The sequence below is a fragment of the Myotis davidii genome, unplaced genomic scaffold, assembly GCF_000327345.1.
Source record: "Myotis davidii unplaced genomic scaffold, ASM32734v1 scaffold170, whole genome shotgun sequence".
In the NCBI taxonomy this organism is placed as follows: Eukaryota; Metazoa; Chordata; class Mammalia; order Chiroptera; family Vespertilionidae; genus Myotis; species Myotis davidii.
Window position 1 is genome coordinate 1,554,620 of NW_006282528.1, and position 16,076 is coordinate 1,570,695.

The 16,076-nt window shown below is 37.6% G+C and overlaps 2 protein-coding genes across 4 annotated transcripts in view; one reads left to right on the forward strand and one right to left on the reverse strand.

Moving 5' to 3' along the window:
- The window catches only part of DONSON (downstream neighbor of SON), a 14,933-nt gene extending 10,703 nt beyond the window's left edge, over window positions 1-4,230 (forward strand). The window contains exon 9 of the mRNA XM_015560221.1: window positions 3,705-4,230. The gene's annotated coding sequence lies outside the window, so the exon portion shown is untranslated. The remainder of the gene's footprint in view (window positions 1-3,704) is intronic.
- SON (SON DNA binding protein) overlaps window positions 2,409-16,076 on the reverse strand; it is a 31,001-nt gene continuing 17,333 nt past the window's right edge. The window contains exons 5-10 of one of the 3 annotated variants that reach the window (XM_006753105.2): window positions 15,815-15,961; window positions 15,454-15,642; window positions 8,182-8,292; window positions 6,533-6,649; window positions 3,150-3,229; window positions 2,409-2,503 (exon numbers count right to left, since the gene is read on the reverse strand). In XM_006753105.2, the coding sequence (XP_006753168.1) occupies window positions 2,491-2,503; window positions 3,150-3,229; window positions 6,533-6,649; window positions 8,182-8,292; window positions 15,454-15,642; window positions 15,815-15,961 (657 nt within the window). In that variant the 3' untranslated portion in view covers window positions 2,409-2,490. Of the gene's footprint in view, window positions 2,504-3,149; window positions 3,230-6,532; window positions 6,650-8,181; window positions 8,293-14,554; window positions 15,351-15,453; window positions 15,643-15,814; window positions 15,962-16,076 lie in introns of those variants that run through there. The other 2 variants (XM_015560396.1, XM_006753106.2) reach the window with 2 other exon arrangements.

Below are 16,076 nucleotides of genomic sequence, written 5' to 3' on the forward strand. Positions count from 1 at the left end.
TGTTTATGTCTTCCATTTCTCAATACCTATTCAAGAAAAACATACAATAAGAACAGCATCAAACTTTAATATCTATTAGCTTTATTTTTTCACTAAATGCTAAAAACTAATTTAAAACATAAAGCCCATACCACATAAGTCATTAACCGCAACCCAGAAGAAGCAAATCATTTGGGAAGAGACAGCAGATTAAAAGCAGGTCTCCAAACTAAAAAAGCCTGAGAGCTCTAATTCCCCATTTCCTACTACAATATGGCAACAAACAGTTCACCAAATTTTGCCCAAAACTTTCCCTTCCAACGTATTTTTAAAATAAGGTTTTTAAAAGTCATATTAAGAGGCATATTTGTATGTTTAAAAACCCCTCCTCTCTACCTATACATATACACAGTCCCAGCCCACCAATAATATATCAATCCTATGATCATGTACTTATCCCTCACCCGCTAACATTGTCACCAAATTAATAAATGTATAAAATTAATGCAGAAATTCATATTTACCCTAAAGAGAAAATGCTTGCGATGATCAGGGCCACTGTCATGGATCAAGAGAAATTCAGGTGGTTGCCACCTTCTCTTATTACAGATTTCCATCAAGGCAGACACAGGATGTTTGCCTGCAGAGAAAAAAATAGCCAGTTATTAATTATCTCCACCATCTGTGACACCAATTACGAACTGAAAGTAAGGATGGGTGAGAAGAATCCCAGTGTCCCTCACCTGACAGATCTTTCATTGCAGCAGAGAAGTTCCCAGACCTCTTCTGTGCTCTTTCTCCTACAGCCACAAGACCTTTAAAAAAAAAAAAAAATCAATGTTAATGAAATAAACTTCAAAGGAAATCTTCAACATATCCCCCTTACCCTAGTTTCTATGTCAATCTGGACTTCTATTTTGCTGTGTTTCAACATATAAATATACATATTCATACACACTGGTACTGGAAATTGTTCAGAAAACAAGCATTTAGTATGTGAATACATATAATTAAGTGCCATCATTATCAACAACTCCAGGCCTGTTGCTTTGTAAGTTTAAAAAGTAGTGGCTATTTACTGCAACTGATTTCTAAAGTTTGCCCATTCTTTAAAAGATGATGCTCAGTAAAAGATATGTTCCTCAAAAGGTGAGGATTTTAGGTCACACACAAGTAAAAAAGTGAGAAATGCTGTCTAATTGATAAATGGGTTCATTCCACCCCCACCCCCTCCCAACAACGAAGCCCTTTCTGAGTTATCGAATGTGAGGTGTTCTCGAAAGACAAACACACAAATGCATAACCCCCCTTTCCCAAGTAGCTGAGCTCTGTTACTGTGCAAAACCAATGTTGTCAATTCCAGAGAATGCTCCCTGGAATCACACAGTGCATCCAACATGTTTTCTTCCAATAAACCACCTTTTTGGGACAGATCATCTGTTCAGCTTGCACAAGCAAGAAAATGTGACTAACTAGCAAAATGCCCTTTCCTAATTTAAAGCCTGAATGAATGCTACATCACAGGATGAGTGTCACGTTATTTCCATGCTATTTTTGAGTATCATTATTACAGTACACTCCCACCAGTTGGAAATAAAATGGCAACACACTATTCTACATGCATGGCAATGTAGAAAATCTGATGCAAAACAATAAAAAAAAATTTAGTTGGAGCTATTCAGTTTCCATGGTCATCAAGAATAATGTAATTGCATTAATTTCAATGAAATCTCTTTGAATACAAAAATAAGGAAAATACATTTGAGTTTTAAAAATCAGACTTAAATAAGCTTCAATCATCACACTGAGTTGGCATTCCCATGGATTATACTTAGGTGCCCCAAACTCAGGGCATTGTGAAAAAAAGCACTATTGTAGGCAGCTGATCTGCTATTCCCCAACCCCAAAGAACTGAATTACTGAGCCTGAAAAGAGGGTTTATAAGGCGGAGACTAAACAGCACTTTAATAGGAAAGAAAAAGAATATGTGGGATAAAATATCTTAAGAAAAAAATATTCTAGAAATAAAGATATATTCCCTGTCAAAACAAAATGGCTGCTTTATAAATATAAAATCTAGTTAAAATTTTAATCAGATATATTCAAAGTTCCATAATTTTTAGCAACTAACATTAACACAGGTTGCCTTTTTAATGCTAAAATTAGTGTTTCCTCCTATAATTATATAAGTTGTTGGAAATGGGTTAAACTCTCCCCTTCACCCCGCACGCCATCCCCCCCACCCCCCCCCAAAAAAACACATCTGTATAAGCAGAAGAGCCTGCAGGTCAGGATCACAGACATCAAAAGAATGTAGACAATGAAAGCTGGAATGTGAAAGGGGGTATAATAAACCTTCCCCAAAACACTTGTTACCTTTTCTGTCCGTCTTAAAATCAACGAGGATAGGTTCCTTATTTCCTTCTTTGTTTTTTCCTAATCCTTCTCCTTCTCTCCAACCCATTTTTCTCATCAAAACGGCTCCCATTCCTCCAGTTACTGGGGCTGCTCTTAAGAACTGATCCTGTCCAAAGAAGAAAGGTAAATGTCCCAATTTTACAGTTAGAATGTGACTGTCAACTCAGTGTCACTTTTTAAAAAAGAAATCTGATTTTACTTCTAGAGCTGTTACAGCTGTTACATTTAAATGCTTCTTATACATACTGTAGTGTGTATGTTCTAACTTTTTCCACAATAACATAATAGTATTTTGAAAGTCACGTAAGGCATATAAATGGCAGTTTTAAAACAGTGGCCCTCGAGCCCCCTCCAAAAAAAAAATCAGAACACTCCTGTTTTCGTCCACTATTTACGTTCACTGGTATCTCTTCTTAGCTTGCAAAATAAAAAGAAGGCAATGTTAAAACAGTCATTAATTGTCCCAGGTGCACCTAGTTAATAAATAAAGCCCAGAGTCATTTTAGAAATAGTTCGGAGAAGCATACTGTTATCACCCATTTTATTTCCCCATTCTACCATGGAGTAAGTATAAATATTTACATAGAAAAACCCTATGAAGCAAAAGAATTAACTATAATCAATTTACACAGTAAGAAATGGAAGACAATCACATAAAATAACCTGTTATTATACCAAACTGAATTTGAATTCCTTTAAAACCTAGCTTGATGTTAAAAGACTTTTAAAAAACTCCTTAAACGTTTACATACCTAGGCCTCGGTAGCAGCAGTGTTGTGAATAGTAGGGCTGGCACTGACCGGGGCAAGAAGACAGCTACAAGGATTTGGCCCTGAAACAAGTTTCCATACAGAGGGGTGAAAGTTCACAGGTTATTCTGTGAACAGTCATCTCTCTTGTATCCAACCCACTGAACCATAATTTCCATCAAAGCAGCAAACCACTTAATGTCGTAAGATGCACAAGTATAGACATTAGCATGACCAAGTCAATTATTGTCACACATTCAGAAAAACGGGATGCCTCTGAGGCGTCCATGTACATACAACAAACTACTACTAAATTTTACTGTTGGTCTTTTTTTTTATGTGATATCTCCAAATCATTTTTTATTTCTCGTTATTAAATTTTAAATTTACATTCTCCAGCAAATATATAGATGTCATTAACTTATCAATAAAGGGGGTCAAAATTTTTGGTAAATCTAGAAATAGTATTCATTAATTACATTCCTGTATTGACAAGTTAATACCAAAATTGTTAAATCTTGTTTTCTGACAGTATTTAAACTGTATTCTTTCCCCCAGCTTTTTAATTACATGCTGGGGAGAAGCATGCCAATGACTGTGTGACAGGCATTAAGTTCCACAAGGTGCTCTGATGGAAGGAGGCGGCTGTGGAGGTAAAAACATACCCCTGGTTCAGTTCCTTATTTGGTGCAGGCCATGCAGTGGTGATGTACTGAGAGAAAAGTTAGCTGATGCTTGGATATCAACTGCCTTGTTGCTACACACCTAGAATGGCTTTTACTTACTTTCAGGTTCATCGGCCCCTCTTTTCCAGGAAACACTCCTAAAAAATAGGGCAACTGTGCAGAGTACATACAAATACCCAAATCACCCAGGTTTCCAATTCTGTTTCCATTCTCTGATATATTCATGTTTCTTTACCGCAGGGTGTATATAGTTAACAAAAAAGCTGATTAATGAGACTACAGTAGTAAACAGTATTCATCAGGTCATGTCCAAATGATACCATCTCAAAAAATAAAGGTTGTTTTAATAACAACTCTTAAATGTTTACTTAAAAATAAATAAAACTCTCCTTTATCTACTAAGACTATACTGATTTACTGCAACAAAATACAAAAGTGTAAGGGAAATGCAGGCATTCCGAGCGGCTTTTAACAAAGAGGGCGCTGAGCTGTAGCAAGGCAAGAAAAGCCAAATGAGCATTTGGAAACATTTCCTAAACACAATAGACAGTCTGCAGTAGATAAGTGTTAAATTTTCCTGTTGCGTAATAACTTTTTCGCATGTTCTACCTCATTTTTATGAAATAAAACATTCCTTTCTTGATGTTAGTAGCAAATATTCTTTAAGTAACATACAAATAGTTTTCCTGAAAGCATTGCTTTCTTCAGTTATTTAAAAATTTGGTCAATGAACACAGCTTTAAGGCATGATAATTTATCAAAATGATTTAAATTGACATAATGTTTATTTAAAAATCTGTCAACTGCCTACAAAACTGGAAATTTTTTAAAAATTCAGGGAACCAATTGAATCTATAAAAGATTCACTTTTTATAAATTAACACGTTTAGAAGTATGTTTAGAAGCATTATCGATCAGCACTTCCATTATACACAAATATTAGACTAAATTTTACAATGGAATCATATTCAAAAGTTTCTAACTAGTAATGTACATGACTATTATGTGCCTAAAACATTCATGTAAGTTTCAAGTCTCACTTCCTGAAATATGGAGTAGTTTTAAAGAATTAAACTGTTAAAGAAATAGGCGTACTTTTGTAATTCTTCCCAATGAAATGAAAGCCATTTTCCAAATACTACACAAATCACTTCACATTTGAAATGTAATATAATTAGTCCAAAATTAATTAAATCTCAGATTGTCATCTTTTCCCAATATTGATATTGGGAACGACACAAGTTGTAACTTTTGAATGAATCTGTGTACTCAGTATACACATACTAAGAGTGCTTATCCCCCACAACGGCAGGCAAAGTGAAACTATGTTTTATATTAATTTGTTAATAAGAGGATCACCAGAGATAATGCAATCAAAATTGAAATGTTATGAGATTAAAAGTTCCAAACAACCAACATCTCATTTCCTCAGAAATGAGCTCATTCACTGGCACTCATGGCGATTCTCCACAGGCACCTGTCATATTACCACCCTGAGGGCAGGAATAAGGCCTTGTCTTCCTTCATGTGACACTTGTAGACTGGATTCCACGTAATTACTTGCCCATGATCACAAAAGGAGTCAGCAGTACAGCAGGATAAAGAAACCTTCCCTATCCATTAGACCGTGCAGCCTCCCAGTGTCAGCGCCGCTACGCTGCCCGTACTCCTGAAATAAACACCACCACCCCCATCCAAGCAAGCCACATCCTTCCCCAGCACATTTCTCCAGAAAGCCCTTCGTAACCACCTAAGACTCCCCCAACAATGAGGCAGCCGTAGGTGGGGTTCACAGGTCTCCTTGCAGGAATCAAACCAGGAGCACCTCCATCTTCACAGCACCAGGCATCCGTCCTCTCCCTTGAATTTAGGTCTCATGTCCTGTTTTTTCCATGAGGTCAGTGGTACTCAAATTGAGCCTGTGGACCACCAAAGGCCACCAGGGCCCAAGTGGTGGTCCACAGATAGTGTTCTCCATCCCCACCCCACCTCCACTCACCCTTCAGCAATGCCCACCCCACGCTCCAGCCATCCTCCCCGAGCCTTCCAGTCCCACGGCAAAATCACCACATGCAGTGCTAATACTGGGGCCTCCCAACCACTTGCTGTAACCAACAGCTGACAACCACGGGGACCTGGGCCTGAAGATCACAAGAGGGGGGGCGGGGAGGAGGCTGGGGACTATGGGAGCTTAAGGAGATGCAGGCACTAAGGTCGGGAAAGAGGGCAGAGGAATAGAGGAATGGCAATGAGGGTGGTAGAGGGCTCTTGGGGGCAGTGATCCACCAAAAATAAACCTGTAATAAAGTATCCCAGGATGAGAAAGCATTTGAGAACCACCGCTTTGAAATCATTAGATTAGCAGTCCAACAGGAACTGTGGCATATTCAGAACAGCACCTGAGACACATTGTGAGCATTCAAAACACAGTTTAAAAAGACCACCCGCCCCACCAGCGGCAGCAAGAATAAAAATAACCTCAGGATATAAACCCATGGCCCTTGAGCCGTATTTATACATTGGCCATTGTCTCATGAATCCGGTCCATCCTCAGTGTCCATCCTGGAGTATACACACAGCAAATTTACTCATGAATTCTTTTTAGAGTCACTGGCCTCTTAATGCATTTTTAATTAAACACTTCCTAAAAAATTTTAGCTTTCTACTGGAACACATTCGTGTGTGCATTATGTCATGTACCTTTTTAATCCAGGCTTGGGCACCAGTATTGGCCAACTGTTCCTGTGTCAGGACCTGTACTCCCGTACTTCCTGTGAACTGGCCAGGAATAGAGTTCAGCTGAGCCCAGGCATCGATCTGAAGAAAAGAAGATGACTCAATTACCTAGTTAAAATTACTCAACTGGTTAAAATGCCACTGGAATTAACAATTTAATTCACTAAAAGAAATGGTTTTAGTTCGTTCCTGAAAATACTGTATTACTGGCTTAGATATTCAATTTTTAAGACCATATAGTGATTTTATACATATTTTAAATTGTTTCCCAGCTCTAGCCAGTTTGCTGAGAGGATAGAGCGTTGGCCCTCGGACTGAAGGGTCCCAGGTCCTCTCAGGTCAAGGATACATCCTCAGTTGCAGGCTTGCTCCCACCATCCCCACCCTGGTCAGGGTGCATGCAGGAGACAACCCATCCATGCGTCTCTCCCCCTCCATCCCACTCTCTCCTAAAAAAAGTTTTTTTTAAACATTTCAAAGAAGCAGTAGTTTAATAACATTCAGTGAATCCCATTAATAGCACAAGATTATCAAGCAATGTATTTCCTATCTGTATGAACAAGTACTTACAGAAAGAAAGGTAGAAGGAAAAGCTGTCCATTGTTAAAATCAGGTGCTCTGGACCCTGGCTGACTGGGTTGAATGCCACCCTCTTCACTTACTAGTTTTGTGACCTTGGGCATCAGTTAACCACTCTTTAGCTCAGTTTGCGTCACTGGAAAGCATGAACTCATACTACTACTTGCATCTCACAGACCTATTATGGCCAATGCGCTATTTTTATAAATCAAATTATAAACTCGGCAGGAAATTTTTCCTATTTTATTTGCTGAAGAAACAGTCCTGTCATATAGTACACAATAAATATTTACTGAAGGACGGACCAGGAACCAAATCACTGACATTTAAAATAAGCTAATTAGGGCATGGTCATCCTATATAATAAAAGGCCCATATGCAAACAGACTGAACAGCATTACGACCAGTCGCTATGATTCACAATGACCACCAGGGGGCAGACGCTCAAAACAGGAGCTGCCCCCTAGTGGTCAGTGTGCTCCAAAAGGGGAGCACCGCTCAGCCAGAAGCGGCAGTGCTAAGGAACCCTTGCGGGATGTCCGCCTGCCAGCTTCATGAGGAGCAGGCCTAAGCAGGCAGGCGGACATCCCTCACAGGCAGCCCTGAGGGACTGCCCCACCACCACCCCCAGAATGTCATGCACCAGGCCTCTAGTTTAAAATAAACTAAGTAGGCCGTGGCTCAGTGGTTGGAGCATCAGCCTGTGCACCAGAAGGTCTCAGGTCCAATTCCAGGTCAAGGGCACATAACTGGATTGCAGGTTGTTTCCCACCCCACCCCCTTGGGCCTCATGTGAAAGACAACTAATCAATGTGTCTTTGCTTTTCTCTCCTTACCCCTTACCTTTCCGCCTCCCTTCCACTCTCCCTAGAATCAATGGAAAAAATATCTTCACTCCAGTGAAGATTTTAAAAAATAAATGATCTTTCCCTTGGATTTTCAAGATTAAGAACCTACATTTCAACAGCATGCTACTGATTTTGTCAACAATCTAGTTAGTAAAAGTCTTATTTAGACATTAAACTACTACATACCCGTTCCTGAGCTCGATTTAACATGCTCATGGCTTCAAGGTCAAATGCATTCTCACTGAGTCTTTTCTGAGCAAGTGCCCGCTCACTCATTGCTGTAGAGATGTCCACAGGCTAAGAAAGAAAACATAATTATCTCAAATTACAATAGAACCCCTAAGTTCAGAAAAGTGCTCCTGTACTTAGTTGCTATGTATCAAAAACAAAATCATAGTCTTATATACCTATTAACAGTTTACAAAGTCGGCAGAAGACTGAAAAAGGTAAAGTAACCTTGGGAAGCAGCCAAGGAGGATTTCAGGTAAGTTACAGTGTCAGAGGAAGCAAAATCTGACTGCCTGCTTGTTTTCTGTATCCAATTACAATCAGAAAATTCCATGAAAAACTTAAAAATCTCCAACCTTCACTAATAAAAGTCTTTTGCAGTAAACTGAGAATTTTTTGAACGATTTTGTATTACTAGCAGCTTTCATTTTAAACTGCTTATCGGCATAACCTTCAGAAGCAATAAACAAGGTTCTTGAATAACCAAGCAGAAAATCACTATTGCGTCAATCACCTTTCCTCTACTCCTGTGCAGGTCTCTTCACCTGGCGGCTTTGCAGTTTGGTTTTAAGAACTAAATTTTATCAAAATACCCATTATGTAAATAAATGGACCTCTTTTCACTGTATGTACATTAATGACCAGTTAAAAAATCGGGGGGGGGGGGGTAAATTTAAAACACTTAAAGTTGAGACATGTTTGAAAGTCTTAAGTCCTTTTCAAAGTTCATAGTCTACTTGTAAAGACTTTATGCTAAGCAGGTGACAATGATTTAACTTTCAAAAGTTTTTCATAATGTCCAGGAAAATTCTTAGGGCAAATTCCCAATTTGTCAGGTTTATGGAAGGCTCAACCACAGAAGGAAAAAGCCATCAAGTGAGTGAGTATCTGATGTTTTTTGTTCTAATATTAAGAGAGCAGGTGGATCTGTATCAACTAACCAGTTATTAATACTTTTCTTCTTCTGACACAACATAACCAACCCATTAATATCTCCTAGTTATTTCACTCAAGAAAATTCATTTTTGGAAAATGCTGTATGTCATGGGAAGGTTTCCCTATATTAATGTACAAATAATTAGTAAGTACTGCATGGGTATGATAGTAAAACAAGTTCACAGCTAAGGATTTGTTTAAAAAGCTAAGTAAAGGCGACCTGTAATTTCATTGTATATTATGTATAAGACTTCTTTCAAAATAAGATCTATATAGTAGAGAAGGGTGTATGACTCAGAATAATTCTACCTCATGCATAAGGATTACTAACCTTTCTTTTCCTAACTTCAGAGCCCCTTAACCACCCTATCATTCCTAGTTCTATTATTTCTTTAACAAAATTAAAGACTTTCTTACAAAGTAGCACAATGTATAGATTCTTATACATATCTTAAAATGAAAGCACAATTAAACTGAATTCATTCTGTATTTACTAAGCTGTAGATCTCATAAATGAATATCTTAGTTTCTTAGTCAAATTAATAAATTACCCACACTAATTAGAATTATTTTGGGGGCCTATAAGAAGTCAGACTAACAAGCTAAGAAACTTTATATTCTCACTTTTCGTTTCTATTAGAATTCTGACTGCTGGGACTTCCTGGTCAGAATTTATATTCCTTTGGCCTACCTCAGATGTTTCCTAAAATTCTAAGGATTATTGATATAATTTTAAAAGGCCCATAGAATAGACCTTAATATTGTTCATTACCCTTGTCAGAATTACTTTGGATCTCATAGCTATCTAGGTATACATTGGTAATAGGGTTTCATTCTAAAAACGTAAACTCAGGAGATAGTGGGGGGAAATCTACCTACCAACCATTCCCAAACCCTGATCCCCAATTTCCAACTATAAATTAGCCACACACAAAAAAAAATAATTAATATGGCTCTGAAAACTCCAACTTTTCTAGAATAAAATTAATCCTTCCCCACTGGAAAGCAAGGGAATCTACCTCTCTATGAATTCATCCTCCTGAAGACATTCTATCTTCACACTGTTTTCTTTTTAAGACTTTATTGTGGAAACGGGTAACCTAATGCTTCATCACTTATTCCCAGGATGAAACTTCTTTCAAATCTCACTAATATTTCATGTCAAATTCACATCACATTCTGAAAAGAACTTTAACATAGCAACCTTGGATGCTTAATATAAATTTCCGTAAGATAAAATTACAACCAGTGTTTTCCTGAGGTAATATAATTTCATTTATTCTTCAACAGGCTTAGCAAGTTAGCTGTAAGATCATGTCAAAGCTTTATTAAATAATAATTTGACTATTAATTTCATATCTTTTTAAATGTGAAGAAATATATTCAGAATGCATCAGGATTATCTTAACCTCTTAAAGGACCTTAAGAGTTTGTATCAAAAAGCACGTATCCCAGTTTTCAAGGTAACTCAGGATACACAATAATGCATGAAAAGCCAATTATAAAATCCCCAATGCATTGATATTCATGGGCTAGGCCAAACATTTTGTATCAGTATAAAATTACACCTACCCTTTACATGAGCAACGTCCAATGGAATTTCCTAATGACTGCTAATAAGCACTTACAATGTGGCCAGTGCAATGAAGCAACTTGACTTCCCAGTGGCTAATGACTTCTGTATTGGAGTGCACATATACACACAGTATACAGTAAACTATACTGTACAGTGACACTTTAAAGCCCTCACCAGCTTTTAATGTTGCTCCAAAACAGGAATGTGTGCAAGGTACCAAAATGATTACAAAAGGCCTTCTAAAAACCAAGGAAAAAACTTAAGTCCTATAGAATATTTTATCAAGATGTCATCAGCAAGCTGTTTCAATAGATACACTATGGACTTTCAACCTAATGTATAAAGTGTAATTATCTAAAGCATAATTATAATTCTGTAAAAATATTCCAGGCATTATAATGAGGGAAATATTTAATTTCCTTTTCCCGAGGACTTGTTCTGAAATATGAAATCTACATAAGTGTTTTGAATAATCCTAGTTCTCGCATTAATACAAACCTATCCAGGTTATTTTGCCTTCCTACTTCATTGACACAACAGATCACCGCTCCTTCTATAACCTCCCCAGGTGTTAGGGGCGCACACTGGCTAGAGCGGCCTGGAGTGCGGGGCAGTGCAGAACACGGGGCAGTGGAGCAGAGCAGAGCAGGCAGAGCTGCCCCACAGCTGGACTGATACAGCCATGCCTTAGCCCCACCCAAGTTTCCTTCTTCACTGAACCCTCCTCACAAAGGCAGTAGGAATAGTAAATACGTAACATCATTGGCACCATGTAAGATGCATTTCAGGACCTTAGGTTATAAATGTATGTTCTTTATCTTCTCATTGAAAAATCTTTCTAAGTTGCCCTGGCCAGACTCTGGTTAGCGTAGGCCCGCGCACAAAGGTCTCAGGTTCAATTTCCAGTCAAGGGCACATACCTGGGTTGTAGGTCTGATTCCTGCCACTGGTCGGGGCAATTTGGGAGGCAACTAATCGATGTGTGTGTCTCTCACATCAATGTTTCTCTCTCTCCTCCCTCCCACCACCCCCCCCCAACAAAAAAAAAACCTTTTAAGTCAATTTATTTCCCCCTTTTGTTAATCTAACTATTTACATAGATAGAACAAATATCCTAAGGTGTTTCTTAGAAAGACAATGAAAGGATATAAAGTGAAAATTATATTCTACACAAGTAATTGCAGGTATCTCAAAGACAGCATAAAAGAAAAATTTTAATTATAGTGGAACTGTAAGAAAAAACATGATCTACATATAAAACGTGATTTTAAAATATTTAGCAAAAATACAAAAGTTGTTATAAAAGAAAATGACAACTACAAAAACAAAAGCCGCACTATTAAATCTAGAATGTTTCAGTTAAATGTGTTTGATTAGTTTTAAAAAGTGAATCATGGATATTTTTATCTAATAAAATAATCTAGTGCAATGCTTAGGTTTAACTTATACATTTAACCTAAATGAATTATAACAGAAAACAGATAACCTATTGGCTTAAGGAAATTCAGTGATAATCCCATCTAAGGAGAGAATGAATAACAAGGCTATATTTACATTCTAGTACACTAGGAACTATGTGTTCAATTTCCAAAGGAAATTTTCATCTTGCCTCAAGAACTTAAACTAAAAACTTTATAAATCTAGAGCCTCTAAACACTGAAATTTTTAGCTCTACTGGGATATGGAAATATTCTTCAGTAATAAAAACCAAGCACACAGCCTAAGAAAAAAATACCTTCGCATGTAAGTAATCACTAGACCTTAAGGGAGGGCACCTTCTGGACCGCTAAAATGTTTGTGCTTGATAGCAAACCCAAGGGAGTTCTGTCAAAGGTTACATTTAAATCTTCTACCCAGTAAGTCTTTGCTAGCTTTATTACTAAGAATTAATGCCCCTGAGGACAATTTTTTAAATATTAGTTTTCCAACATTTTTTCTATTCATTGCTAATCAATCAGATTCACACAAATATGGTCAAAATTCTGTAGTCATTCTTTACTGTCGATGATGCTGGTTGGCAGTAGAGCACACACAATCTGATGAGTAGACAATCCATAAGAAATGGATTTGCTGATCCATCCACGTCTATCCAGTTATGTCAAAGAGCACTCAAGTGCAAGACAATGGAAGGGATTAAGATTATAGCAAAACTAAGATCAAATCTGTGACCTTTGCCTAAATGTTTTATGCTCAATTTAAAGAACCACAAAATCCATTTATTGAAATGAAAAAGAGCAACAGGAAAAAATACTATTCAGTTAAAATATTGGCTTTAAAAGACTTTACACCCCCGACAGAGAACCAAGAGCGCTAATGCTCTCATAAAATGTGACTAATATCATTCCACAAACATTGGTATATAGAACATCAATCTTAAAAACAGTATATTTCTAAGACACAGCTAAATAACTAGAACTAAACATTTTATATGAACATTTCCTCTAGGTGTTTTATATTATTGCTACAGAGACCTGAGGGGATTTGGGAGACGGGAGGATCCTGTCCCTTTTCCTAAAACTTTGGGATTGTTTTGCTTAAAGTTTACCTATATGTTGTTTGAGCCTAATAATCTTCTAAGAAACTAGCTTAGAGTTCGAATATCAAAAAGTTGTGTACATCCTCCCAAAGGAAAAATCGGCTCTATTTATGTAGCTTTATTTACAGAAGCTTTTTCCCTCCTGTTTTAATAAAACACTTCTTTATACTTTATAAAATCTGAATACCCCCCTTTCCCCCCAAATTTCTTTGAAATAAGTATTCTCAACTTTCAATTAAACTCTGACAACCATTTTAGATGCCAAGACTAAGGCACCTGCCCCCCATCAGTGTTAAGACTCAAACTGGCTGAGCACTAACCTTCTAATATAAATATGTAAGTAGATGATATATCAACTCTGTCAAAAAGAAATGGTCATCAGCATTCACTCAGCACCTGAATAGTTACAGTCACTATCTCCGCAGAAAAACCCCTTGGAATTTTGTAGTATTTATGGGGCTTCATTCTATCAGGAAATATTTCTCACATCATCACCCTGCAAAGTTTTTTCCAACTCTGTTAAATGCGTAATCTGCAAGAAATTACTAAAAGCATATGAATCAATCATAATTTCTAAGTCAGTCTGTTTAGCCCTCTTATAATTTATATTCAACTACTACAAAATTTAAGTTAGTTGCAAATGTCAGTTCCCCCTTTCCCTGTTGATGTGCCGGTAGCTGGATTTGGGGATTAGCAACTGAGCTACTCAGGTCATTTCAATAAAATACTATCCAAACCAGCTACCCCAACCTCACTGGTGACGGCATAACTTAGATTTTTGAACCCTATGTAACTCTGATCATCACTGGTGGCTGTAAGTTGTACTGGCTAGTTTTCATGTCCAGTCAGCTTCACTGTATATAACTTTTCTCCTTTAAAATGCTACAGGTCAAAACCCCCCGTGCACACACAGTGAAAATGTCACCTGTGAATAGCTCAGGGGGAAGAGGTTTCTGATTTGGGTTCTGTTCACTTTCTGATCCATCTAAATACTGGCGGTGTTTAGTGGGAGATGACCATATGGGCGATAAACAGAACCTGAGGTGAAAGGTACAGGTCTCTCTAACATGCATATCCCAGAACTGCAAGAAAAGGGAGTGGGGACGAAGTCCCACATTGTAAGGGCATCAGCATCTAATCCAGTCCTTGGACAAATGTCTGGGCTTTGGAAACAAAGGGCAAGAGGTGATGACTAGTCTATGATATTTTTAAAACTCCCACCCCCCCTAGTAAGTCTCCACCCTCCCGTATCCCCCAAGCGTGATTTTGCACAACAAGTTAAATAAAAGTAAACTGTTTATTAAAAGATACAGCAAAGGTACAGATACAGAGATACATACAAAGATACATATATATATATATTTACATATATATACAGTCTTGCTGTTTTCATGTGCACTATATTTAGCAGCACATTTAATCAGGTGGCATTTTAATGGGGTTGTTTTGACACTTGGCGTTATTACTGCATCATGACAAGATACAACTATAGCCTCGTGAAATTTTCAAGGTGTGAATTCCACTTCTCCAACTTTCATTAGTAGCAAAAAGAGAAAGGAGAAGGGAAATGGAGTACACCAAGGCTGAGCATTAGGTTAAACACAAGAATTCCAAAGGGCCAAGGTAGCACAGGGAAGGGAAATGATTAAAATTAAAGGCTATCTGACAAACCACCCGGAGAACAGTAAGAAACCATTATTTAAGGGCAATAGGCTATGCATTCAAAATGCTCACATCAGCCTACAATGACCTTTTTCAATCCACTTCTTGTGTTGAACCTGAGGATCTGCCTCTGTCCGCTCAACCCCTCCAGCCAGTACAGTGCTACCACCAGAATCTAGAGCTATAAAGCCTTGAAGCAAAACGGGATGCTAAATAGTTGTACCTTGGGCTACCTTCCCACAAGTGCAAGGAGGGCCCAATGTTGGGGAGGGATGTGACAACACTGTTCTCTGCAATTCGATGCTTTTCACTTTGTGGCTTGGTTCCACAAAGTGAATTGCATCGAGTTACTGTCAAATGAGAAGCTGCGGGTTGTTTCATCTGTCGTTTAACCCGGCCCTGCCGTTTACCCCGGCCCTAAGAAGAGTGAAACAGAATCCAAATCAGATATAAAATAACAATAAAATGGCAGATTCAGGTATAAAAAAAAAGAAAAACACATAATATTCCTCTTACTTACCTCAGAGGGCAGATTGCTGCTGAAAACATTATCATCATCTTTGTTTTCTTCACCATTTTTATCCACAGGAACCCACTCTCCGTAAACGCTGTCTGCTTCTTTTTTTCGGTGCTGAGATCCGGATGACACAGGAAACTCTTTTGTTAACGTGACCTGGCTTTTTGGAGGCGTAGGCTTTGCTGCAGCAATCTAAAAAAATAAAGTTTCTCAATTACTTTCCAACAGTCTCAGAATGACTTTGTTCTTTACTTCTCAGTATTTAATTCAAAAATTAAGCTAAATTCCATTTGAGTCTTATTTAAATATTTAAAAGTTCCATAAGTTGTGCTGTTTAAATCAATTCATAAACACTAATACTCACATTCAGGTTGAAAAATATGGGTTTGGGTTCACTGAGTTTAAAGGGATGATGATAAAAAGGAGGTTCCTCTTCCTCTTCATCCGAAACATGAGGCTTATTCACTATTACATCATCATCTTCTTTACTCTGTGCAATCTGTTTGCATTTCTTAAAAAGTAAAAACAAACAAGATAAATCTTACACTTTAGGTAAAATACAAAATGTAATTTCTTAAAAGAATGAAAACTACATAAAATCAACTTTCAAAACTAAAACGAGATTA